Source organism: Leptopilina boulardi, unplaced genomic scaffold (assembly GCF_019393585.1).
Source record: "Leptopilina boulardi isolate dan_hultmark-lab unplaced genomic scaffold, ZJU_Lbou_2.1 LbouV2_237, whole genome shotgun sequence".
NCBI classification, from domain to species: domain Eukaryota; kingdom Metazoa; phylum Arthropoda; class Insecta; order Hymenoptera; family Figitidae; genus Leptopilina; species Leptopilina boulardi.
Window position 1 is genome coordinate 986,167 of NW_026137793.1, and position 25,425 is coordinate 1,011,591.

At 22.7% G+C, this 25,425-nt stretch overlaps 3 protein-coding genes across 31 annotated transcripts; all 3 read right to left on the bottom strand.

The window, feature by feature from the left end:
- Positions 1-21,537, bottom strand: LOC127280347 (A disintegrin and metalloproteinase with thrombospondin motifs 1-like). 2 transcript variants are annotated; one of them, XM_051303300.1, is made up of 13 exons: positions 21,241-21,537; positions 5,593-5,782; positions 5,322-5,500; positions 3,094-3,186; positions 2,880-2,986; positions 2,680-2,809; positions 2,322-2,478; positions 2,116-2,242; positions 1,891-2,040; positions 1,600-1,735; positions 1,352-1,456; positions 1,114-1,269; positions 1-1,032 (listed from the first exon to the last, which is right to left on the bottom strand). In XM_051303300.1, exons 2-13 carry the CDS (start codon positions 5,693-5,695, stop codon positions 982-984), a joined length of 1,494 nt encoding a protein of 497 aa, XP_051159257.1. In that variant the 5' UTR covers positions 5,696-5,782; positions 21,241-21,537; the 3' UTR covers positions 1-981. The 2 variants fall into 2 exon arrangements, with proteins under 2 accessions (XP_051159257.1, XP_051159258.1); XM_051303301.1 differs by lacking the exon at positions 21,241-21,537 and adding an exon at positions 6,012-6,150.
- LOC127280350 (uncharacterized) lies at positions 9,531-10,421 on the bottom strand. The gene is made up of 3 exons (XM_051303303.1): positions 10,279-10,421; positions 10,031-10,192; positions 9,531-9,906 (listed from the first exon to the last, which is right to left on the bottom strand). Exons 1-3 carry the CDS (start codon positions 10,402-10,404, stop codon positions 9,610-9,612), a joined length of 585 nt encoding a protein of 194 aa, XP_051159260.1. The 5' UTR covers positions 10,405-10,421; the 3' UTR covers positions 9,531-9,609.
- LOC127280345 (venom metalloproteinase 3-like) lies at positions 10,516-24,971 on the bottom strand. Of its 28 annotated transcripts, none has more exons than XM_051303284.1 (13): positions 24,805-24,971; positions 16,185-16,374; positions 15,914-16,092; positions 14,455-14,550; positions 12,541-12,647; positions 12,341-12,470; positions 11,984-12,140; positions 11,777-11,903; positions 11,552-11,701; positions 11,258-11,393; positions 11,010-11,114; positions 10,767-10,922; positions 10,516-10,686 (listed from the first exon to the last, which is right to left on the bottom strand). In XM_051303284.1, exons 2-13 carry the CDS (start codon positions 16,285-16,287, stop codon positions 10,516-10,518), a joined length of 1,617 nt encoding a protein of 538 aa, XP_051159241.1. In that variant the 5' UTR covers positions 16,288-16,374; positions 24,805-24,971. The 28 variants fall into 28 exon arrangements, with proteins under 28 accessions (XP_051159241.1, XP_051159240.1, XP_051159239.1 ...); XM_051303283.1 differs by lacking the exon at positions 24,805-24,971 and adding an exon at positions 24,211-24,377; XM_051303282.1 differs by lacking the exon at positions 24,805-24,971 and adding an exon at positions 23,617-23,783.
- Between the last annotated feature and the right edge of the window lie 454 nt (positions 24,972-25,425).

Genomic DNA, 25,425 nt, shown 5'->3' on the forward strand with positions numbered 1-25,425 from the left:
TTTTTAATATTAACAACTTTATTTATTAACTAAAAATAAAGAATCCTAATTTATTATCAATATAATTATTAAATATTTTTATAAATAATTGTAATATTTTTCTTTAAAATGCAAATGGTAACAATGGTTACCATTGCAGTGCTAACCATGTCAGTACATTCGTTGTAACATATTTATAGGTAAAATAAATAAAAGTAGTTAACAATATATTTTGAAACTAGTAAAGATCCTATATTGATTTAGTATAGTAAACACAAATGTTTTAATAAATTAACCTTCTTCGTAGTTAAAAAAAAATCTTGACTATTTAATTATATTGAAATATATTATTAATTAAAAATTAGTTTAATTTTACAAATTTTTTTTAATAAATTAAATAGTACATATTCGCATATAAGTATAATAATATTACAATGAGAAATTACGCAAAGATAAATTTCTAAATATAATTTTTAAAATATTTTTTTTTCTTAAATTTCTATATATTAATTTTTTCCCTTAGATTGATTTTGATGGATACAAGTATTATTATAACAAATCTGAAAAAAATGTTATATTTCAATATAATAATTATAATTTAAAACGAGAAGAAAATTAAAAGGAAAACTTGCTCCATTATTACTGCATGGAAAACCATTTGGAGCATTCATTGTAAGATTTGTTGTCAAATTATTTGGTAACTTATAGCAACTCATAGCACATAAGGTTGGATAATTCTAAAGACGTTAATAAGTTAACATCAATAAAAAATATCAGAATAATCATAATAATCATAATAATAGTCGGTTGTATTTTGAACTGGCACTTCAACAACAGCTGTAGTAACTTCAACAACCGGGGTTGTTACTTCATCAACAGGAGTAGTTACTTTAACCATAGGAGTCGTAACTTCAACAACAGGAGTATTAATGTTTTCAGCAGATTCAACATTATTGATAATTGTAATGCTATCGGGAGTTGTTTTACCATCTAATGGAGCAACTAAAACATCCGAGGAGGAAGTAGAATTACTATGCAGTTTAAAAAAAAGGCCTAAAACAATAATTAAAATAGAAATAAATATTTAAATTTGTATCATTACTATAATTTTCATAAGTAATTATTTAAACTAACAAAGGTAACTTTTTTTATTCCCACTTCTATGCACTGCTCTGTTGCAGATTTACTAAATGTAGGATGTTGAGAAAGTGATGGAAATAATTCTTTTAAATAATTATTATTTTCAGTTGTGTTGAAATTTACTTCAACACACTCTCCTCTCAAACAATACTGAAATTTATATATTTTTCATTAAAGAACATGAAATATTTTAATAACTTGAAATATTAATAGATATTCATAAATTTTTTACTTTTCCTATGTAACAAGGCGTTCCATCAAGTGCTGCAAAAGAAAATTCTGTAGCCCACGGCTCAAACCCCTTACATTGTATGGTTTTGCAAGAGTCTGGATTCACCTTAAATAAAATAAAATTATTTAAATCATATAGATTTTTATTAATTTATAAATCATTCAGTTTCGTATTGATATCAAGATAATTAGATTTTTATTTATATTCTTAAAGATATTGTGGTATCTGCGCATTTTTTTAAAACTTACATCATATGCTCGGAGATATCCTCGGCTTTGACATTGTTCGTCTATTGTTATAAATTTACCAGGCAAAATTCTTAACATTTGTTCATTAGTTTCATTAACCAATGGATTATTACGAATGCATTTAGGACCCTCGCTTCTAAAATTAAAAATATTTTCATTTTTATTAATTAATAAAATTATTCATACATTTTTTTTTGCATTAAAATAAACGAATTGAAAAGTTTATCAAATTTTAAATAGTGTCATAAAAACGTTTTTTTTATTTTTTAAAATAAATAAATAAAAACTAACCTGAGATAGTTAGACATAATTTTTTTAGAACACGTGGAAAAGTAATATTGTTTTTCGTCAATATGGACATAGGTCATAATGTAGCCATCATAAAAAGAACAGTGCTTCGCTGTTGAATCATTTTTCACACCGTCATGAGGAGCTCCGAATCTTATAAAATAAAACATTAATATATAAAATATATCATAATTTTTGAATATTTAATCTAAAACAATTCATACTTACAAATGACCTAATTCATGTGAAGCTATATTTATTCCAGAAAAGGCAGTATTATCCAAAATAATCGCTGTAGAAGCTATTTTTTGTTCATTAGTGTTATTAACACAAGCAGTTCCCACAAATGCCATACCTTGAAAATTTGTCACCTCGTCAGTAAATTTAATATGTAAAAAAGCATATATTATATCAATTTAAAGAAGATATAATACCGTTAAGGCCCTTTTCGAATAATGGATCTGCACCTAATAATACAGCAATATCGTAATCCTTTCCCAATTTGAATTGATCTTGATTGTACATAAATTTACCAAATTCGTCCAGTTTTTTTTGATTTACTCTAAATGGATCATTTCCTAAAGGTTGATCCTTAAAATTTAAAAGAAATACATTAGAATTTGTTGAAAAAATAATGATCTTATAAGATCACATAAAAAACCTATGCACTTTTTTTTGAATCATCATCAAATCTAATTAATTTAATTGGATTTTTGAGTTAAATAACTTTTAATCTAATTTTAGATGATTTTCATGAGTTCCATTAATTATAAATTCGTATAAGAAAAATACCTGACACAATACAATTCCTGCAATGTTAAGACGAACTGACGGATTTTGTAATTCTCTATAATCGAGATCCACTCCATTCCAAAGAGTTAGTGTATAAATTACAGTTTTTTCAATATCATAATCAAAGTGTCTAAAAAAAATTTGTTTTAATATAAATGACTATTTCTATATCATAATTAAAAATAATGTCAAAAACTTACCGAAAAAGTGTTTTATCAACATAGACTAAAATTTCTGGATACACCGTTGTTAAATTTGATACATTGATTGGTTCATTATCAACTTGATCATAATTAACAACGCTATTCTAAAAGAAAAATTTATTTTTAAAATATAAATTTTATATTTTTTAATATAAAAACAATGTGCTTAACGAATTTTGTTTGATATTAAAGAAATAGTTATAGTACTTACAAATTGTGTTTCTCCGTTTTCACTTACTGTCTGAAATACTTCAGATTCGGTTTGATTATTGTAAAAGAAGGTAATATTTGATTTTCTCATAAACTGTAAAAAATATTCAATTATAAATATAAGATTTAGAAAATATATAAAAACTTTATTATTTATCAAAATTTATACATTATTTATTAAATTATAGAAGTTACATAAATAAATTTAATAAATATATTTAAATAATATATATTTAAACAAGTTGTAAATTCAGATGTTCATTATAATAAAATTTTGCTTCCTCTATACGATCAGCAAAAAAATTTGCTTCCTCGTGGAGAAAGCAAAATTATATTGCCAAAATGTGAATTTTTTAACTTTCATTAATTCTTTAAATTTACCTCAAATGTATACTTTATATATATCGATCGATTCGTCTGGACGTAAGGAATACGATTTTATTATATATAACCTTAAATTTTTCTATTTAAAAATTTTTTCGATTAAAAAAAAATTTTTGGAAAAAAGTCGATAAAATATTTTTTTTGGGGTATTTTTCAAAATCCTGTGGTCAGATTTAAGATATTAATATGATAAATGAGCCTACCAAATTTTATCTAAATCCATTAAAACCTGTTAAAGTTATCTTCTAAACAAAAAAGGGATCTACACACACACATATACACACACATACATACATACATCCGGACAATTGATCAGGATCTCATATAACATGTTTCTATAAAGAAAAAAATTTGTTTCCTCCACTTTGAAAAGTTTTATAAACGAAAGGACTACAAAGCTTCCTCCACGAGGAAGCAAAATGAGGCAAAATTCCTGAAATGTCCGAACAAAAAATTAAAAGTTATTGAATTTCGTCTATACTTTCCTAAAGTGTTATCATTGTTGGTGAAAGTCTAAAAATAAAAAATTATTGAATTTTATAAAATATTTTTTAAATTACAATGTTTTTAATTTTTGACTTTTTGAAAAAAAAATTTTTTTCAATGTACAATATTTATAAGTATAATACATAAAAGTTAAAAGTTAAAATTGATATCATTGTATACCCCTCAGGGGTCTTTACAATTTGCTCACAACTTTTATTTAACTTTTTGAACTCAACAAACTCTTAAAATTGCGGCTGTAGACTGACTTTTATTAGAAGCACTCGCATTTGCCTGGACTTTTGGCCAGGGGAGAGGAAAACTACAGAAAACTTCTCCCGAGCACAGCCGGTTTATTGACATTCGAGTTGTCAATGTATATTTGGATAATAATTATGACAAATGTACAAACACATCCTCGGCGTCAAACCTTCCGCTTCATATATATTTCGATCACAGTGAAAACACCAGGGCTATAGCCAGCACCGAGGCGGTCACCCATCCAAGTACTAACCGTACTCAGCTGTGCTTAACCTCAGTGATCGCAAGTCAAGGCGCTTCACCTTCCGATCTATATCATCGGTAATACATAAAAGTTAACATATGTATAATGATTTTTAAAGCTTTTTTGACGGGCTACACGTTGGTGACAAAATTTTTTTTATTAAATTAAAATTTGACCTTGAAATTCAAGGTCAAAGTGTTAATTTCCGTATATCTCAAAATCGGATTTTTAAAAAAATTTTTAACTGTCTCAATGGAAAGCTTGACTAATTTTCTATAAAATATGTAATTTTCAGAGTGGGATCTTTTAAAGTTTTTGAGATATAAACAATTGATCACACGCGCGCACTCTAATCGCGCGCCGTCACGCCGCGCGTGTGATCAATTGTTTATATCTCAAAAACTATGAAAGATCCCACTCTGAAAGTTACATATTTTATAGAAAATTAGTCAAGCTTTCCATTCAGATAGTTAAAAAAAAATATAAAAAAAACGGATTTTGAGATATACGGAAATTAACAATTTGACCTTGAATTTCAAGGTCAAATTTTAATTTAATAAAAAAATTTTGTCACTAACGTGTAGCCCGTCAAAAAAGCTTTAAAAATCATTATACATCTATTAACTTTTATGTATTATACTTATAAATATTGTACATTGAAAAAATATTTTTTTTTCAAAAAGTCAAAAATTAAAAACATTGTAATTTAAAAAATATTTTATAAAATTCAATAATTTTTTAATTTTAGACTTTCACCAACAATGACAACATTTTAGGAAAGTATGGACAAAATTTAGTAACTTTTAATTTTTTGTTCGGACATTTCAGGAATTTTGCCTCAAATATATTTTTCTTACATCTTCTTGTAGAGTGTATACAAATTTATCGTTCACTTTTTTAGCTATCCAAACTTTTGTATTTTTACCAGCAAAATTATCGACAGTTTGTAAAATGAATTCTCTTTCAGTGTTATTAAGAGTAACATGAATTGATATTTCATTAGATCCTTTTTTACGAATGGAATCTTCAATAGATACTAAAAAATTTTTTAAAAAAAATATTTCTTTAATTGTTATATATATGAAAACAAATAAGAAATTTAATAATTCTGAAGAAAATCGTATTTACCTTCTACTGGAGGTGGTTCAGTTATTTCTGATGATATTTCATTACCAAAAGTGTATGAGAATGGAGCAATAAATGCACAAAGTAAAATACAGATATAAATCATTTTTTAATACTAAATGATTATTTCTATATAGATGCCGAAATTATTTCATATAAATAGTAATTTTAATAATTTTAAATAATTTTCGTCCTGTAAAATAATTTTTTTAATAATAATTTAATATAAACAGAAGTTGATTATTCTAAATAATTTTAGTGTTTATTTTCCTTTGTTAAATTTATTAAATGTAATTGAGATTATTTTGATAGTGCAACATTTAATTTTTCATTAGATGAGACACTGATAACATCACATTGAATAAATTGTTTTTAATAATTTTATAAATGTTTATTTTTCTTAACTTTCGTGTTTAGCTTACGTAAAACTTGCTCGATATATTGAAATTTGAATTTGAAATATTATAATTTTTCGATTAATGTGATGTAAATAATATATTAAATGAGATTTGGAAATAATTTTTATATTTACTCAAATATATAAAGCACTATTCGTTGTTTTTAACTTGAATAAAAAAAATTTTTCTTTAAATTATGCAGAACTTTAAAAGTTATCAACAATTCTGAGTTTGTAATAAAATTTTTAATACCCAGAGATAAAAGAAAACAGTAAAATTATATAATTTTTTTAAACAAATTTGTAAATTGTAGAAAAAAATATATATCAATAATGTAAATTTTGAATATATTTATCTAGACGAATTATCTAGAGGGCTGAAATTTGGTATACATATGTATTTTGGCGTGTAGATTAGAGGAAAAATATAGCGAATCTCATAGGAATTTATTATCATAGCGTTGTCAAGGAAAAACCATGAATTTTTACGAAAAATCCCTAAAAATGACTATGTACCCCCCCCCCCCTCTGGTGGCCACATTTTTTCACATAGAGATCTCAAATTTGGTACACTTATGTATTTTTACGTAAAAATTACAGGAAATATATAGCGAACATGATTCGGATCGATTTACATAGCGTTGTCAAAGAAAAATCAAAAATTTTGAAAAAAAGCGTTTAATCCTCCTAGCGCACACACTATTTGACCAAGACAGTTAATATTTGGTATACATACGTTTTTTGCGTATAGATTACAGAAAAAATATAGCGAGCACGAATGGAGTTGATGATCATATTGTTTTTAAGGAAAACACATATTTTTAGAAAAAATCATGGATTTTTCGAATAAAAAAAGAAGAAAATTTTATCTTAAGGGATTCAAATTTATACATTTTTACGTATTTCTACGTGTAGATTACAAAAAATATATAGCGAGAACGATTGGAGTTGATTATCATAGCGTTTTCAAGGAAAAACTGATAATATTTCGTTATATGTGACACTTTAACCCCCTTAAATTTTAGGTTTAAGGGTACGGAACCCTCGGTTTTAATGCGAGTGTAACTCGCACTTGTCCGATTTTTTAATATTAGGGTCATTCCATTTTATTTCACCTATAGTCGCTGCGGCCTATTTTTTGAAAAATCTGATATTTAATAATAATGACTTTTAATATATGTACAGTTCATTTTTGACAATTATTTTATGAAATTTTTTTTTATTTACGAAGGAATTTAGTATTCAAGTTGAGTTGCACGGAAAATAGGTTAGTTTGACAGCTTTGAAAATTTAATAAAAGAGAACAGAAATAGTTTAGTTAGTAAATTTTTTTTTATTGATATTTGTTTATAATCTTACCAAAATGTAGAAAGAGATTTTCTTAATAGAAAAACTTAGGTTTAAGTACTGATATACTTAAAATTTTTGAATTTATATCATTTATGTCTACAATAATTTTTTGTAATCCCCTGTGGAAAAAGCCACGATCTTGCCCTCAAGGGTTCGGGGCCCCCGGCGGGGGCTCATGAGGGCTGATCCATATGGCGAATCCATGAGGGGCAACGTAGGGGCCCCGCATGGATCGCCCTCATGATCGATTAGCAAAATTTTCTAAGTCCAAAATTCAAATATTTTTTCGTAAAAAAAAATGAATGTTTCCAATGATTCAGAACAACGAAAAACGCGTTTTTAATAAAAATATATTTATACTTTTTTTGAAAATTCACCTGAGATGATTCATGATAATAATCATAAATCATATAATTAATTATATTTTATAAATTGCATTTGATAGGAAAATATAATAATATCTTAACTTTAACTAAATGATGTTAAGCACTTTTCTTTGTTAGGTATTTTTGAAGTTTAAATAGCATCAAGAAGTTAGCATTCGTTTTGAAGTAGCGTGCGTATCGTAGTTGGTAAAGCGTTAGACTCATAGTCCGTAGGTCGTAGGTTCGATTCCCCCCATGCGTTAGATTTATTTATTTCTCAGGTTTGCGTTTAATCATTAATTCTATGTATGAATTAATTGAAAAATGAAAACATCCGTTAATAGTATGCATAAATTACATATTTTTTAATTTTTTAATTAATTAATTTATTATTACTTTTAATTATATCCGACAGTTAATTAATTAGAACGTTAATTAATAAATTCAATTTGAGTAAGAATTTAATTTAAAATTGAATAATTATTAAATAAATATGGTATTTATTCATAACTTAAGCTTATTTATTATTAATTAACTTTTATTATTAATATTATTGATTAAAAAACATTATGGCAAACTTGAGGGCAAGATGAGAGCAAACGTGAGGGCCAATAAGGGCGCCCTCATCGATGAGCATGTCGTTTCCATGAGGGGCCCCTATGGATCATCCATATGCGCCCCTCATGGCATGAGGGCGATCCATAAGGGCCCCCACTGGGGGCCCACATCACTTTTCCACACGGGATGTTAATTTTTTATTATTTATTTTAAATGAAAAATTAGCTTTTGCGTCATATTAGATAAATAATTTCCAATAAATTCCATAGGTGTTTACTTTTCCTTGTTTATCTTATTTAGATAAGATCCATCATACGATGGACTTTCATCACAATCATATATAGGTGGACCAGGTGGAAAAGTCTGTTTATCCAACTTTTTAATTAATTATTTTCATTTTTAGTCTTTTTTTGAATCCTATGAGGACCAGTGTTGATTTCAGAGAACATGAACATTTTATTATTTTATCTCATGCATAAGTTCTTTGATTTTTAAAACTTAATTTTGAACCAATATTTTTCATTTAATCTAGTAAATTTTCTATTCCAAACTATCGGATAAACTATAAATAGGCATCGTGCACTTCAAAATACAATCATGAGCAGAGACCTAATAAAGAACATACATAAATTACATAATCCTGTCAATAAATGCATTCAAATAAATATATTATTTAAATTCATACTTTTAAAGCACCTAAAAATCCACTGATTTTACAAAGTTGCTCAGCCCATTCAAATTGTTGATTCAAAAGCGAAGTTGTGTTTTGATTTGATACACATTGACCATTTTCACAATGCTAAAAATGTTGATTAATCAGTATTTTATAACTACAAAATAGTGTCTGATTTGGCATGGAATACCTTATAAATGATAAAGGATCTAGGAAAGACAATTTATAAATTCGATTATAAATTAAAAACAATTTTTAATATTAACAACTTTATTTATTAACTAAAAATAAAGAATCCTAATTTATTATCAATATAATTATTAAATATTTTTATAAATAATTGTAATATTTTTCTTTAAAATGCAAATGGTAACAATGGTTACCATTGCAGTGCTAACCATGTCAGTACATTCGTTGTGACATATTTATAGGTAAAATAAATAAAAGTAGTTAACAATATATTTTGAAACTAGTAAAGATCCTATATTGATTTAGTATAGTAAACACAAGTGTTTTAATAAATTAACCTTCTTCGTAGCTAAAAAAAATAACCTTAACTATTTAATTATATTGAAATATATTATTAATTAAAAATTGGTTTAATTTTACAAACTTTTTTTTTAATAAATAAAATAGTACATATTCGCATATAAGTATAATAATATTACAATGAGAAATTACGCTTTAATTTGCTTAATTAAACCACTAGCATCAAAAATTGGACTGTCATTATTATTATTGTCATCATCAATCTGACTATCATCGTTAGCAATTGACTTTGGAGTTGTTACATCCACCTCAGGAGTAGTTATCTTATCATTTAAAGATTTAACATCAGTAAAATTTGTTAAACTGTGAGGAGTTGTTGTATCATTTGGAAGACCAACAGAATTTTCCTCGGGTAAAGGAAAATCAGTAGAGCTTGGTTTGGTATCAGTAATTGTCATATTCACACATTTTCCATCTTGACAGTACTGAAATACACAAAACTTTCTGTTAAATAGCGTATTTAGATAAATTATATAAATAAATTAATAAAATTTATTTATTATAAATAATTATAAATTGTGTGAATTGAAAAGTTAAAAGTTTTCTTACCCCATTCTCCTGGCATGGAAATCCATCTTGTGCTGTTACATTTCTGTAAATGTCACTTGTATCATTAATATTTTCCTTCATAGATGAAGAATCATATGGGTTGATATCAATTTTGATGTCCATTTTAGTTTTGCAACTTAAGACACATTCCTTAATAGTTTTCTAAAGTACAGACAAATAAAATAATTTTAAACATCATTTGAAATGCGAAAAAATTAAATATTTAATTTGCTAATTTGAATACTAACATTTGAAAATCCTATCGTTCCAGCTTCTTTACATTGTTCATCAGCAGATTTAAATTTATTAGGCATAATAGAAGAAGTATTATTCGAATCAGTAACAACATTATCAGTTATTTCACTGTTATTCATACCAATACACTTTCTGTTATGGCAATACTTGAAAATTGTTAATAACAAATTAAAATTAAGTATTAAATCATAATTCTCATTTAATAGTAATCATAATTATTTTTGAAATTTTTAATCAGAGACTTTGAAATCTATTAAATAAAAAATTTCTAAATTGTAAATTAAAATATTTCTTATTCCACCATTACTGCACAAAGTTCCATAATGAGCCTCTATAACCTTGTAGTTTGGGAGTCCTTTTTTCTGATACAGGCAATTTACTTTGCAGTTTTCAAAAGAGGCCTAAAACAATAATTAAAATAGAAATAAATATTCAAATTTGTATTGATATTAAATCTTCATAAGTAATTGTTTAAACTAACTTCGGTAACATTTTCTAATCCGTATTCTATGCACTGCTCTGTTGCAGATTTATTAAATGTAGGATGTTGAGAAAGTGATGGAAATAATTCTTTTAAATAATTATTATTTTCAGTTGTGTTGAAATTTACTTCAACACACTCTCCTCTCAAACAATACTGAAATTTATATATTTTTCATTAAAGAACATTTCATGAAATATTTTAATAACTTAAAATATTAATTGATAGTCATAAATTTTTTACTTTTCCTATGTAACAAGGCGTTCCTTCAAGTGCTGCAATAAAACTATATCTAAAACCCGTCTTTTCCCTCTTACATCGCATGTCATTGCAAAAGTCTGGATTCACCTTAAATAAATTAAAATTATTTAAATCATATAAATTTTTATTAATTTATAATTCATTCAGTTTTGTATTGATATCAAGCTAATTAGATTTTTCTTTATCTTCTTAAAGATATTGTGGTATTTGCGCATTTTTTTAAAACTTACATCATATGCTCGGAGAAATCCATATTTTCGACATTGTTCGTCTATTGTCATAAATTTACCAGGCAAAATTCTTAACATTTGTTCATTAGCTTCATTAACCAATGGATTATTACGAATGCATTTAGGACCCTCACTTCTAAAATTAAAAATATTTTCATTTTTATTAATTAATGAAATTATTCATACATTTTTTTATTGCATTAAAATATAAACGAATTGAAAAGTTTATCAAATTTTAAATAGTGTCATAAAAACGTTTTTTTTATTTTTTAAAATAAATAAATAAAAACTAACCTGAGATAGTTAGACATAATTTTTTTAGAACACGTGGAAAAGTAATATTGTTTTTCGTCCATATGCATATAGGTCATAATGTAGCCATCATAAACAGAACAGTGCTTCGCTGTTGAATCATTTTTCTCACCGTCATGAGGAGCTCCGAGTCTTATAAAATAAAACATTAATATATAAAATATATCATAATTTTTGAATATTTAATCTAAAACAATGCATACTTACAAATGACCTAATTCATGTGAAGCTACGCTTATTCCAGAAAAACCAGTATTATCCCAAATTATCGCTGTAGAATCTATTTTTTGTTCATTAGTGTTATTAACACAAGTAGTTCCCACAGATGCCAAACCTTGAAAATTTGTCACCTCGTCAGTAAATTTAATATGTAAAAAAAGCATATATTATATCAATTTAAAGAAGATATAATACCTGCAAGGCCCGCTATGAAGAATGGATTTGCACCTAATAATACAGCAATATCGTAATCCTTTCCCAATTTGAATTGATCTTGATTGTACATAAATTTACCAAATTCGTCCAGTTTTTCTGAATCTACTTTAAATGGATCATTTTCTGAATGTTGATCCTTTAAATTTAAAAGAAATACATTAGAATTTGTTGAAAAAATAATGATCTTAAAAAATCACATAAAAAACCTATGCACTTTTTTTGAATCATCATCAAATCTAATTAATTTAATTGGATTTTTGAGTTAAATAACTTTTAATCTAATTCTAGATGATTTTCATGAGTTCCATTAATTATAAATTCGTATAAGAAAAATACCTGACACAATACAATTCCTGCAATGTTAAGACGAACTGACGGATTTTGTAATTCTCTATAATTGAGATCCACTCCATTCCAAAGAGTTAGTGTATAAATTACAGTTTTTTCAATATCATAATCAAAGTGTCTAAAAAAAATTTGTTTTAATATAAATGACTATTTCTATATCATAATTAAAAATAATGTCAAAAACTTACCGAAAAAGTGTTTTATCAACATAGACTAAAATTTCTGGATACACCGTTGTTAAATTTGATACATCGATTGGTTCATTATCAACTTGATCATAATTAATAACGCTATTCTGAAAGAAAAATTTATTATTAAAATATAAATTTTATATTTTTAGGGTTCCGTACTCGGTTCGGAACCCTATTAATATCGGTTTTTTTGAAATCGTGTACCCCCCCCCTAGCGGCCACATAAATTTATCTGGAGGGCTGAAAATTAGTACACATATGTATTTTCGCGTGTAGATTACAGGAAAATTATAGCGAACTTGATTGGAATTGATTAACATAGCGTTGTCAAGGAAAAACCATGAATTTTTACGAAAAATGCCTAAAAATGACTATGTACCCCCCCCCCTAGCGGCCACATCTTTTGACATAAAGAGCTCAAATTTGACACACTTACGTATTTTTACGTGAAAATTACAGGAAAATTATAGCGAACTTGATTCGGATCAATTTAGATAGCGTTGTCAAGAAAAAATCAAAAATTTCGAAAAAAATAATTTATTCTCCCTAGCGCACACAATATTCAACCCAGACAGATCATATTTAGTATACAAATGTATTTTTACGGGAAAAATACAGGGGAAAAAAAGCGGTCACGATTAGAGTTGATGATTAACTTTTTATCAAGTTTTTCAAGAAAAAATGACAATTTTAGGAAAAAAATGTATTTTTCCACCAAAAACGAACAAAATTTTATTTAAAGGAAATTAAATTTATATATTTTAACGTATTTTTACGTGTAGATTACAAAAAAAATATAGCGAGCATGATTGGAGTTGATTATCATAGCGTTGTCAAGGAAAAACCATGAATTTTTACGAAAAATACCTAAAAATGAGTATGTACCCCCCCCCTAGCGGCCACATCTTTTGACATAAAGAGCTCAAATTTGACACACTTACGTATTTTTACGTGAAAATTACAGGAAAATTATAGCGAACTTGATTCGGATTAATTTACATAGCGTTGTCAAGGAAAAATCAAAAATTTCGAAAAAAATGATTTATTCTCCCTAGCGCACACAATATTCAATCCAGACTGTTCATACTTGCTGTAAAACTTAATTTTTGCGTGAAAAATACAGGGAAAAAATGTAAGCGCGATTGGAGTTGATGATCAATTTTTATCAAATTTTTGAAGAAAAATGATAAATTTCAGAAAAAAATGTATTTTTCTGCAAAAAACGAAAAAAGTTTTTCTACAGTGATTCAAATTTATATATTTTGACGTATTTTTACGTGTAGATTACAAAAAAAATATAGCGAGGATGATTGGAGTTGATTTTTCTGGAATTAATAAACAAATTTTATTTTTTAGATAACTTTCGATTTTTCCTTGACAAGCAGCTACTAGCCTTATATCAATATCTTAAGTTTTATCTCTTTTTGACTTAGAAAGATAAAATTTAATATTCAATATATTTTTAAAATGTAAATACAATAAAAATATTGCGAGTTGAAATAAAATTATGTTTCTTATATTTTTTTAGTAAAATATTTTTTAAAAAATAAAATCGGACAAGTGCGAGTTACACTCGCACTGAAATCGAGGGTTCCGTACTCGAAGCGAACTTATTTGGTATAAAAACAAATGTTTAAAAAATATGTGTTGTATGACAACTAATATAAGTGATACGAAGAGGAACAATTTTCTTGAATTTTACAAAATTGTTCCTTTTTGTATCACTTATAATAGTTGTCATACAACACATATTTTTTAAACATTTGTTTTTATACCAAATAAGTTCGCTTCGAGTACGGAACCCTCGATTTCAGTGCGAGTGTAACTCGCACTTGTCCGATTTTATTTAATATAAAAATAATGTGCTTAACGAATTTTGTTTGATATTAAAGAAATAGTTATAGTACTTACAAATTGTGATTCTCCATTTTCACTTACTGTCTGAAATACTTCAGATTCGGTTTGATTATTGTAAAAGAAGGAAATATTATTTGATTTTCTCATAAACTGTAAAAAATATTCAATTATAAATATAAGATTTAGAAAATATATAAAAACTTTATTATTTATCAAAATTTATACATTATTTACTAAATTATTTAAGTTACATAAATAAATTTAATAAATATATTTAAATAATATATATTTAAACAAGTTGTAAATTCAGATGTTCATTATATTAACATTTTGCTGCCTCTATACGATCAGCAAAAAAATTTGCTTTTTTGTGGAGAAAGCAAAATTTTATTGCCAAAATGTGAATTTTTGATTTTTTAACTTTCATTAATTCTTTAAATTTACCTCAAATGTATACTTTATATATATCGATCGATTCGTCTGGACGTAAGGAATACGATTTTATTATATATAACCTTAAATTTTTCTATTTAAAAATTTTTTCGATTAAAAAAAAATTTTTGGAAAAAAGTCGATAAAATTTTTTTTTGGGTATTTTTCAAAATCCTTTGGTCAGATTTAAGATATTAATATGATAAATGAGCCTACCAAATTTTATCTAAATCCATTAAAACCTGTTAAAGTTATCTTCTAAACAAAAAAGGGATCCACACACACACATACATACATCCGGACAATTGATCAGGATCTCATATAACATGTTTCTATAAAAAAAAAAATTTGTTTCCGACACTTTGAAAAGTTTTATAAACGAAAGGACTACAAAGCTTTCTCCACGAGAAAGCAAAATGAGGCAAAATTCCTGAAATGTCCGAAGAAAAAAATTAAAAGTTATTGAATTTCGTCTATACTTTCCTAAAATGTTGTCATTGTTGGTGAAAGTCTAAAAATAATAAATTATTGAATTTTATAAAATAATTTTTAAATTACAATGTTTTTAATTTTTGACTTTTTGAAAAAAAAAATTTTTTTCAATGGACAATATTTATAAGTATAACACATAAAAGTTAAAAGTTAAAATTGATTTCATTGTATACCCCTTAGGTGTCTTTACAATTTGCTCACAACTTTTATTTAACTCTTTGAACTCAACAAACTCTTAAAATTGCGGCTGTAGACCGACTTTTATTAGAAGCACTAGCATTTGCCTGGACTTTTGGCCAGGGGAGAGGAAAACTACAGAAAACCTCTCCCGAACACAGCCGGTTTATTGACAGTCGAGTTGTGAATGTATATTTGGATAATAATTATCACAAATGTTCAAACACATCCTCGGCGTCAAACCTCCCGCTTGATATATATTTCGATCACAGTGAAAACACCAGGGCTATAGCCAGCACCGAGGCTTTCACCAACAATGACAACATTTTAGGAAAGTATGGACAAAATTTAGTAACTTTTAATTTTTTGTTCGGACATTTCAGGAATTTTGCCTCAAATATATTTTTCTTACATCTTCTTGTAGAGTGTATACAAATTTATCGTTCACTTTTTTAGCTATCCAAACTTTTGTATTTTTACCAGCAAAATTATCGACAGTTTGTAAAATGAATTCTCTTTCAGTGTTATTAAGAGTAACATGAATTGATATTTCATTAGATCCTTTTTTACGAATGGAATCTTCAATAGATACTAAAAAATTTTTTTAAAAAAATATTTCTTTAATTGTTATATATATGAAAACAAATAAGAAATTTAATAATTCTGAAGAAAATCGTATTTACCTTCTACTGGAGGTGGTTCAGTTATTTTTGATGATATTTCATTACCAAAAGTGTATGAGAATGGAGCAATAAATGAACAAAGTAAAATACAGATATAAATCATTTTTTAATACTAAATGATTATTTCTATATAGATGCCGAAATTATTTCATATAAATAGTAATTTTAATAATTTTAAATAATTTTCGTCCTGTAAAATAATTTTCTTAATAATAATTTAATATATTCAGAAGTTGATTGTTTAAAAAAAATTAATTTGTTGGTTTTTAAAGGTATACAATTTTTTGAATTTTTAAACTCTTACCGGAAATGAAATTTTCTTTATGGAACAAATAGAATTCTGTAGATTAAATTTTGAATTTGAAATATTATAATTTTTCAATTAATGTGATGTAAATAATATATTAAATGAGATTTGGAAATAATTTTTATATTCACTCAAATGTATAAAGCACTATTCGTTGTTTTTAACTTAAATAAAAAAAATTTTCTTTTAAATTATGCAGAACTTTAAAAGTTATCAACAATTCTGAGTTTGTAATAAAATTTTTAATACCCAGAGATAAAAGAAAACAGTAAAATTATATAATTTTTTTAAACAAATTTTTAAATTGTAGAAAAAAATATATATCAATAATGTAAATTTTGAATATATTTTTTTTTGATGATAATAAACCAGGAATTATTAATTATAATTTAGTTTTAGGACAATAATGAGAATTTTAGGTCTAAGGAAATTATTTCATATAAATAGTAATTTTAATAATTTTAAATAATTTTCGTCCTGTAAAATAATTTTCTTAATAATAATTTAATATATTCAGAAGTTGATTGTTTAAAAAAAATTAATTTGTTGGTTTTTAAAGGTATACAATTTTTTGAATTTTTAAACTCTTACCGGAAATGAAATTTTCTTTATGGAACAAATAGAATTCTGTAGATTAAATTTTGAATTTGAAATATTATAATTTTTCAATTAATGTGATGTAAATAATATATTAAATGAGATTTGGAAATAATTTTTATATTCACTCAAATGTATAAAGCACTATTCGTTGTTTTTAACTTAAATAAAAAAAATTTTCTTTTAAATTATGCAGAACTTTAAAAGTTATCAACAATTCTGAGTTTGTAATAAAATTTTTAATACCCAGAGATAAAAGAAAACAGTAAAATTATATAATTTTTTTAAACAAATTTTTAAATTGTAGAAAAAAATATATATCAATAATGTAAATTTTGAATATATTTTTTTTTGATGATAATAAACCAGGAATTATTAATTATAATTTAGTTTTAGGACAATAATGAGAATTTTAGGTCTAAGGAAATTATTTCATATAAATAGTAATTTTAATAATTTTAAATAATTTTCGTCCTGTAAAATAATTTTCTTAATAATAATTTAATATATTCAGAAGTTGATTGTTTAAAAAAAATTAATTTGTTGGTTTTTAAAGGTATACAATTTTTTGAATTTTTAAACTCTTACCGGAAATGAAATTTTCTTTATGGAACAAATAGAATTCTGTAGATTAAATTTTGAATTTGAAATATTATAATTTTTCGATTAATGTGATGTAAATAATATATTAAATGAGATTTGGAAATAATTTTTATATTCACTCAAATGTATAAAGCACTATTCGTTGTTTTTAACTTAAATAAAAAAAATTTTCTTTTAAATTATGCAGAACTTTAAAAGTTATCAACAATTCTGAGTTTGTAATAAAATTTTTAATACCCAGAGATAAAAGAAAACAGTAAAATTATATAATTTTTTTAAACAAATTTTTAAATTGTAGAAAAAAATATATATCAATAATGTAAATTTTGAATATATTTTTTTTTGATGATAATAAACCAGGAATTATTAATTATAATTTAGTTTTAGGACAATAATGAGAATTTTAGGTCTAAGGAAATTATTTCATATAAATAGTAATTTTAATAATTTTAAATAATTTTCGTCCTGTAAAATAATTTTCTTAATAATAATTTAATATATTCAGAAGTTGATTGTTTAAAAAAAATTAATTTGTTGGTTTTTAAAGGTATACAATTTTTTGAATTTTTAAACTCTTACCGGAAATGAAATTTTCTTTATGGAACAAATAGAATTCTGTAGATTAAATTTTGAATTTGAAATATTATAATTTTTCGATTAATGTGATGTAAATAATATATTAAATGAGATTTGGAAATAATTTTTATATTCACTCAAATGTATAAAGCACTATTCGTTGTTTTTAACTTAAATAAAAAAAATTTTCTTTTAAATTATGCAGAACTTTAAAAGTTATCAACAATTCTGAGTTTGTAATAAAATTTTTAATACCCAGAGATAAAAGAAAACAGTAAAATTATATAATTTTTTTAAACAAATTTTTAAATTGTAGAAAAAAATATATATCAATAATGTAAATTTTGAATATATTTTTTTTTGATGATAATAAACCAGGAATTATTAATTATAATTTAGTTTTAGGACAATAATGAGAATTTTAGGTCTAAGGAAATTATTTCATATAAATAGTAATTTTAATAATTTTAAATAATTTTCGTCCTGTAAAATAATTTTCTTAATAATAATTTAATATATTAAGAAGTTGATTGTTTAAAAAAAATTAATTTGTTGGTTTTTAAAGGTATACAATTTTTTGAATTTTTAAACTCTTACCGGAAATGAAATTTTCTTTATGGAACAAATAGAATTCTGTAGATTAAATTTTGAATTTGAAATATTATAATTTTTCAATTAATGTGATGTAAATAATATATTAAATGAGATTTGGAAATAATTTTTATATTCACTCAAATGTATAAAGCACTATTCGTTGTTTTTAACTTAAATAAAAAAAATTTTCTTTTAAATTATGCAGAACTTTAAAAGTTATCAACAATTCTGAGTTTGTAATAAAATTTTTAATACCCAGAGATAAAAGAAAACAGTAAAATTATATAATTTTTTTAAACAAATTTTTAAATTGTAGAAAAAAATATATATCAATAATGTAAATTTTGAATATATTTTTTTTTGATGATAATAAACCAGGAATTATTAATTATAATTTAGTTTTAGGACAATAATGAGAATTTTAGGTCTAAGGAAATTATTTCATATAAATAGTAATTTTAATAATTTTAAATAATTTTCGTCCTGTAAAATAATTTTCTTAATAATAATTTAATATATTCAGAAGTTGATTGTTTAAAAAAAATTAATTTGTTGGTTTTTAAAGGTATACAATTTTTTGAATTTTTAAACTCTTACCGGAAATGAAATTTTCTTTATGGAACAAATAGAATTCTGTAGATTAAATTTTGAATTTGAAATATTATAATTTTTCAATTAATGTGATGTAAATAATATATTAAATGAGATTTGGAAATAATTTTTATATTCACTCAAATGTATAAAGCACTATTCGTTGTTTTTAACTTAAATAAAAAAAATTTTCTTTTAAATTATGCAGAACTTTAAAAGTTATCAACAATTCTGAGTTTGTAATAAAATTTTTAATACCCAGAGATAAAAGAAAACAGTAAAATTATATAATTTTTTTAAACAAATTTTTAAATTGTAGAAAAAAATATATATCAATAATGTAAATTTTGAATATATTTTTTTTTGATGATAATAAACCAGGAATTATTAATTATAATTTAGTTTTAGGACAATAATGAGAATTTTAGGTCTAAGGAAATTATTTCATATAAATAGTAATTTTAATAATTTTAAATAATTTTCGTCCTGTAAAATAATTTTCTTAATAATAATTTAATATATTCAGAAGTTGATTGTTTAAAAAAAATTAATTTGTTGGTTTTTAAAGGTATACAATTTTTTGAATTTTTAAACTCTTACCGGAAATGAAATTTTCTTTATGGAACAAATAGAATTCTGTAGATTAAATTTTGAATTTGAAATATTATAATTTTTCAATTAATGTGATGTAAATAATATATTAAATGAGATTTGGAAATAATTTTTATATTCACTCAAATGTATAAAGCACTATTCGTTGTTTTTAACTTAAATAAAAAAAATTTTCTTTTAAATTATGCAGAACTTTAAAAGTTATCAACAATTCTGAGTTTGTAATAAAATTTTTAATACCCAGAGATAAAAGAAAACAGTAAAATTATATAATTTTTTTAAACAAATTTTTAAATTGTAGAAAAAAATATATATCAATAATGTAAATTTTGAATATATTTTTTTTTGATGATAATAAACCAGGAATTATTAATTATAATTTAGTTTTAGGACAATAATGAGAATTTTAGGTCTAAGGAAATTATTTCATATAAATAGTAATTTTAATAATTTTAAATAATTTTCGTCCTGTAAAATAATTTTCTTAATAATAATTTAATATATTCAGAAGTTGATTGTTTAAAAAAAATTAATTTGTTGGTTTTTAAAGGTATACAATTTTTTGAATTTTTAAACTCTTACCGGAAATGAAATTTTCTTTATGGAACAAATAGAATTCTGTAGATTAAATTTTGAATTTGAAATATTATAATTTTTCGATTAATGTGATGTAAATAATATATTAAATGAGATTTGGAAATAATTTTTATATTCACTCAAATGTATAAAGCACTATTCGTTGTTTTTAACTTAAATAAAAAAAATTTTCTTTTAAATTATGCAGAACTTTAAAAGTTATCAACAATTCTGAGTTTGTAATAAAATTTTTAATACCCAGAGATAAAAGAAAACAGTAAAATTATATAATTTTTTTAAACAAATTTTTAAATTGTAGAAAAAAATATATATCAATAATGTAAATTTTGAATATATTTTTTTTTGATGATAATAAACCAGGAATTATTAATTATAATTTAGTTTTAGGACAATAATGAGAATTTTAGGTCTAAGGAAATTATTTCATATAAATAGTAATTTTAATAATTTTAAATAATTTTCGTCCTGTAAAATAATTTTCTTAATAATAATTTAATATATTCAGAAGTTGATTGTTTAAAAAAAATTAATTTGTTGGTTTTTAAAGGTATACAATTTTTTGAATTTTTAAACTCTTACCGGAAATGAAATTTTCTTTATGGAACAAATAGAATTCTGTAGATTAAATTTTGAATTTGAAATATTATAATTTTTCAATTAATGTGATGTAAATAATATATTAAATGAGATTTGGAAATAATTTTTATATTCACTCAAATGTATAAAGCACTATTCGTTGTTTTTAACTTAAATAAAAAAAATTTTCTTTTAAATTATGCAGAACTTTAAAAGTTATCAACAATTCTGAGTTTGTAATAAAATTTTTAATACCCAGAGATAAAAGAAAACAGTAAAATTATATAATTTTTTTAAACAAATTTTTAAATTGTAGAAAAAAATATATATCAATAATGTAAATTTTGAATATATTTTTTTTTGATGATAATAAACCAGGAATTATTAATTATAATTTAGTTTTAGGACAATAATGAGAATTTTAGGTCTAAGGAAATTATTTCATATAAATAGTAATTTTAATAATTTTAAATAATTTTCGTCCTGTAAAATAATTTTCTTAATAATAATTTAATATATTCAGAAGTTGATTGTTTAAAAAAAATTAATTTGTTGGTTTTTAAAGGTATACAATTTTTTGAATTTTTAAACTCTTACCGGAAATGAAATTTTCTTTATGGAACAAATAGAATTCTGTAGATTAAATTTTGAATTTGAAATATTATAATTTTTCAATTAATGTGATGTAAATAATATATTAAATGAGATTTGGAAATAATTTTTATATTCACTCAAATGTATAAAGCACTATTCGTTGTTTTTAACTTAAATAAAAAAAATTTTCTTTTAAATTATGCAGAACTTTAAAAGTTATCAACAATTCTGAGTTTGTAATAAAATTTTTAATACCCAGAGATAAAAGAAAACAGTAAAATTATATAATTTTTTTAAACAAATTTTTAAATTGTAGAAAAAAATATATATCAATAATGTAAATTTTGAATATATTTTTTTTTGATGATAATAAACCAGGAATTATTAATTATAATTTAGTTTTAGGACAATAATGAGAATTTTAGGTCTAAGGAAATTATTTCATATAAATAGTAATTTTAATAATTTTAAATAATTTTCGTCCTGTAAAATAATTTTCTTAATAATAATTTAATATATTCAGAAGTTGATTGTTTAAAAAAAATTAATTTGTTGGTTTTTAAAGGTATACAATTTTTTGAATTTTTAAACTCTTACCGGAAATGAAATTTTCTTTATGGAACAAATAGAATTCTGTAGATTAAATTTTGAATTTGAAATATTATAATTTTTCAATTAATGTGATGTAAATAATATATTAAATGAGATTTGGAAATAATTTTTATATTCACTCAAATGTATAAAGCACTATTCGTTGTTTTTAACTTAAATAAAAAAAATTTTCTTTTAAATTATGCAGAACTTTAAAAGTTATCAACAATTCTGAGTTTGTAATAAAATTTTTAATACCCAGAGATAAAAGAAAACAGTAAAATTATATAATTTTTTTAAACAAATTTTTAAATTGTAGAAAAAAATATATATCAATAATGTAAATTTTGAATATATTTTTTTTTGATGATAATAAACCAGGAATTATTAATTATAATTTAGTTTTAGGACAATAATGAGAATTTTAGGTCTAAGGAAATTATTTCATATAAATAGTAATTTTAATAATTTTAAATAATTTTCGTCCTGTAAAATAATTTTCTTAATAATAATTTAATATATTCAGAAGTTGATTGTTTAAAAAAAATTAATTTGTTGGTTTTTAAAGGTATACAATTTTTTGAATTTTTAAACTCTTACCGGAAATGAAATTTTCTTTATGGAACAAATAGAATTCTGTAGATTAAATTTTGAATTTGAAATATTATAATTTTTCAATTAATGTGATGTAAATAATATATTAAATGAGATTTGGAAATAATTTTTATATTCACTCAAATGTATAAAGCACTATTCGTTGTTTTTAACTTAAATAAAAAAAATTTTCTTTTAAATTATGCAGAACTTTAAAAGTTATCAACAATTCTGAGTTTGTAATAAAATTTTTAATACCCAGAGATAAAAGAAAACAGTAAAATTATATAATTTTTTTAAACAAATTTTTAAATTGTAGAAAAAAATATATATCAATAATGTAAATTTTGAATATATTTTTTTTTGATGATAATAAACCAGGAATTATTAATTATAATTTAGTTTTAGGACAATAATGAGAATTTTAGGTCTAAGGAAATTATTTCATATAAATAGTAATTTTAATAATTTTAAATAATTTTCGTCCTGTAAAATAATTTTCTTAATAATAATTTAATATATTCAGAAGTTGATTGTTTAAAAAAAATTAATTTGTTGGTTTTTAAAGGTATACAATTTTTTGAATTTTTAAACTCTTACCGGAAATGAAATTTTCTTTATGGAACAAATAGAATTCTGTAGATTAAATTTTGAATTTGAAATATTATAATTTTTCAATTAATGTGATGTAAATAATATATTAAATGAGATTTGGAAATAATTTTTATATTCACTCAAATGTATAAAGCACTATTCGTTGTTTTTAACTTAAATAAAAAAAATTTTCTTTTAAATTATGCAGAACTTTAAAAGTTATCAACAATTCTGAGTTTGTAATAAAATTTTTAATACCCAGAGATAAAAGAAAACAGTAAAATTATATAATTTTTTTAAACAAATTTTTAAATTGTAGAAAAAAATATATATCAATAATGTAAATTTTGAATATATTTTTTTTTGATGATAATAAACCAGGAATTATTAATTATAATTTAGTTTTAGGACAATAATGAGAATTTTAGGTCTAAGGAAATTATTTCATATAAATAGTAATTTTAATAATTTTAAATAATTTTCGTCCTGTAAAATAATTTTCTTAATAATAATTTAATATATTCAGAAGTTGATTGTTTAAAAAAAATTAATTTGTTGGTTTTTAAAGGTATACAATTTTTTGAATTTTTAAACTCTTACCGGAAATGAAATTTTCTTTATGGAACAAATAGAATTCTGTAGATTAAATTTTGAATTTGAAATATTATAATTTTTCAATTAATGTGATGTAAATAATATATTAAATGAGATTTGGAAATAATTTTTATATTCACTCAAATGTATAAAGCACTATTCGTTGTTTTTAACTTAAATAAAAAAAATTTTCTTTTAAATTATGCAGAACTTTAAAAGTTATCAACAATTCTGAGTTTGTAATAAAATTTTTAATACCCAGAGATAAAAGAAAACAGTAAAATTATATAATTTTTTTAAACAAATTTTTAAATTGTAGAAAAAAATATATATCAATAATGTAAATTTTGAATATATTTTTTTTTGATGATAATAAACCAGGAATTATTAATTATAATTTAGTTTTAGGACAATAATGAGAATTTTAGGTCTAAGGAAATTATTTCATATAAATAGTAATTTTAATAATTTTAAATAATTTTCGTCCTGTAAAATAATTTTCTTAATAATAATTTAATATATTCAGAAGTTGATTGTTTAAAAAAAATTAATTTGTTGGTTTTTAAAGGTATACAATTTTTTGAATTTTTAAACTCTTACCGGAAATGAAATTTTCTTTATGGAACAAATAGAATTCTGTAGATTAAATTTTGAATTTGAAATATTATAATTTTTCAATTAATGTGATGTAAATAATATATTAAATGAGATTTGGAAATAATTTTTATATTCACTCAAATGTATAAAGCACTATTCGTTGTTTTTAACTTAAATAAAAAAAATTTTCTTTTAAATTATGCAGAACTTTAAAAGTTATCAACAATTCTGAGTTTGTAATAAAATTTTTAATACCCAGAGATAAAAGAAAACAGTAAAATTATATAATTTTTTTAAACAAATTTTTAAATTGTAGAAAAAAATATATATCAATAATGTAAATTTTGAATATATTTTTTTTTGATGATAATAAACCAGGAATTATTAATTATAATTTAGTTTTAGAACAATAATGAGAATTTTAGGTCTAAGGAGATTTATTTCATGTAAAATTTATATCATAATAGAATTATATGACCTTATAAAAATTTATAATTAAAGTATAATGATGAATTTAAGGAATTTTTTATGTAAATTAATAAAACAAGAAAAACACTTATTTATACTTGTGACGCAAAATACGTTATTGATCTCAAACAATAAACGCATCTGTTTTATATTAAT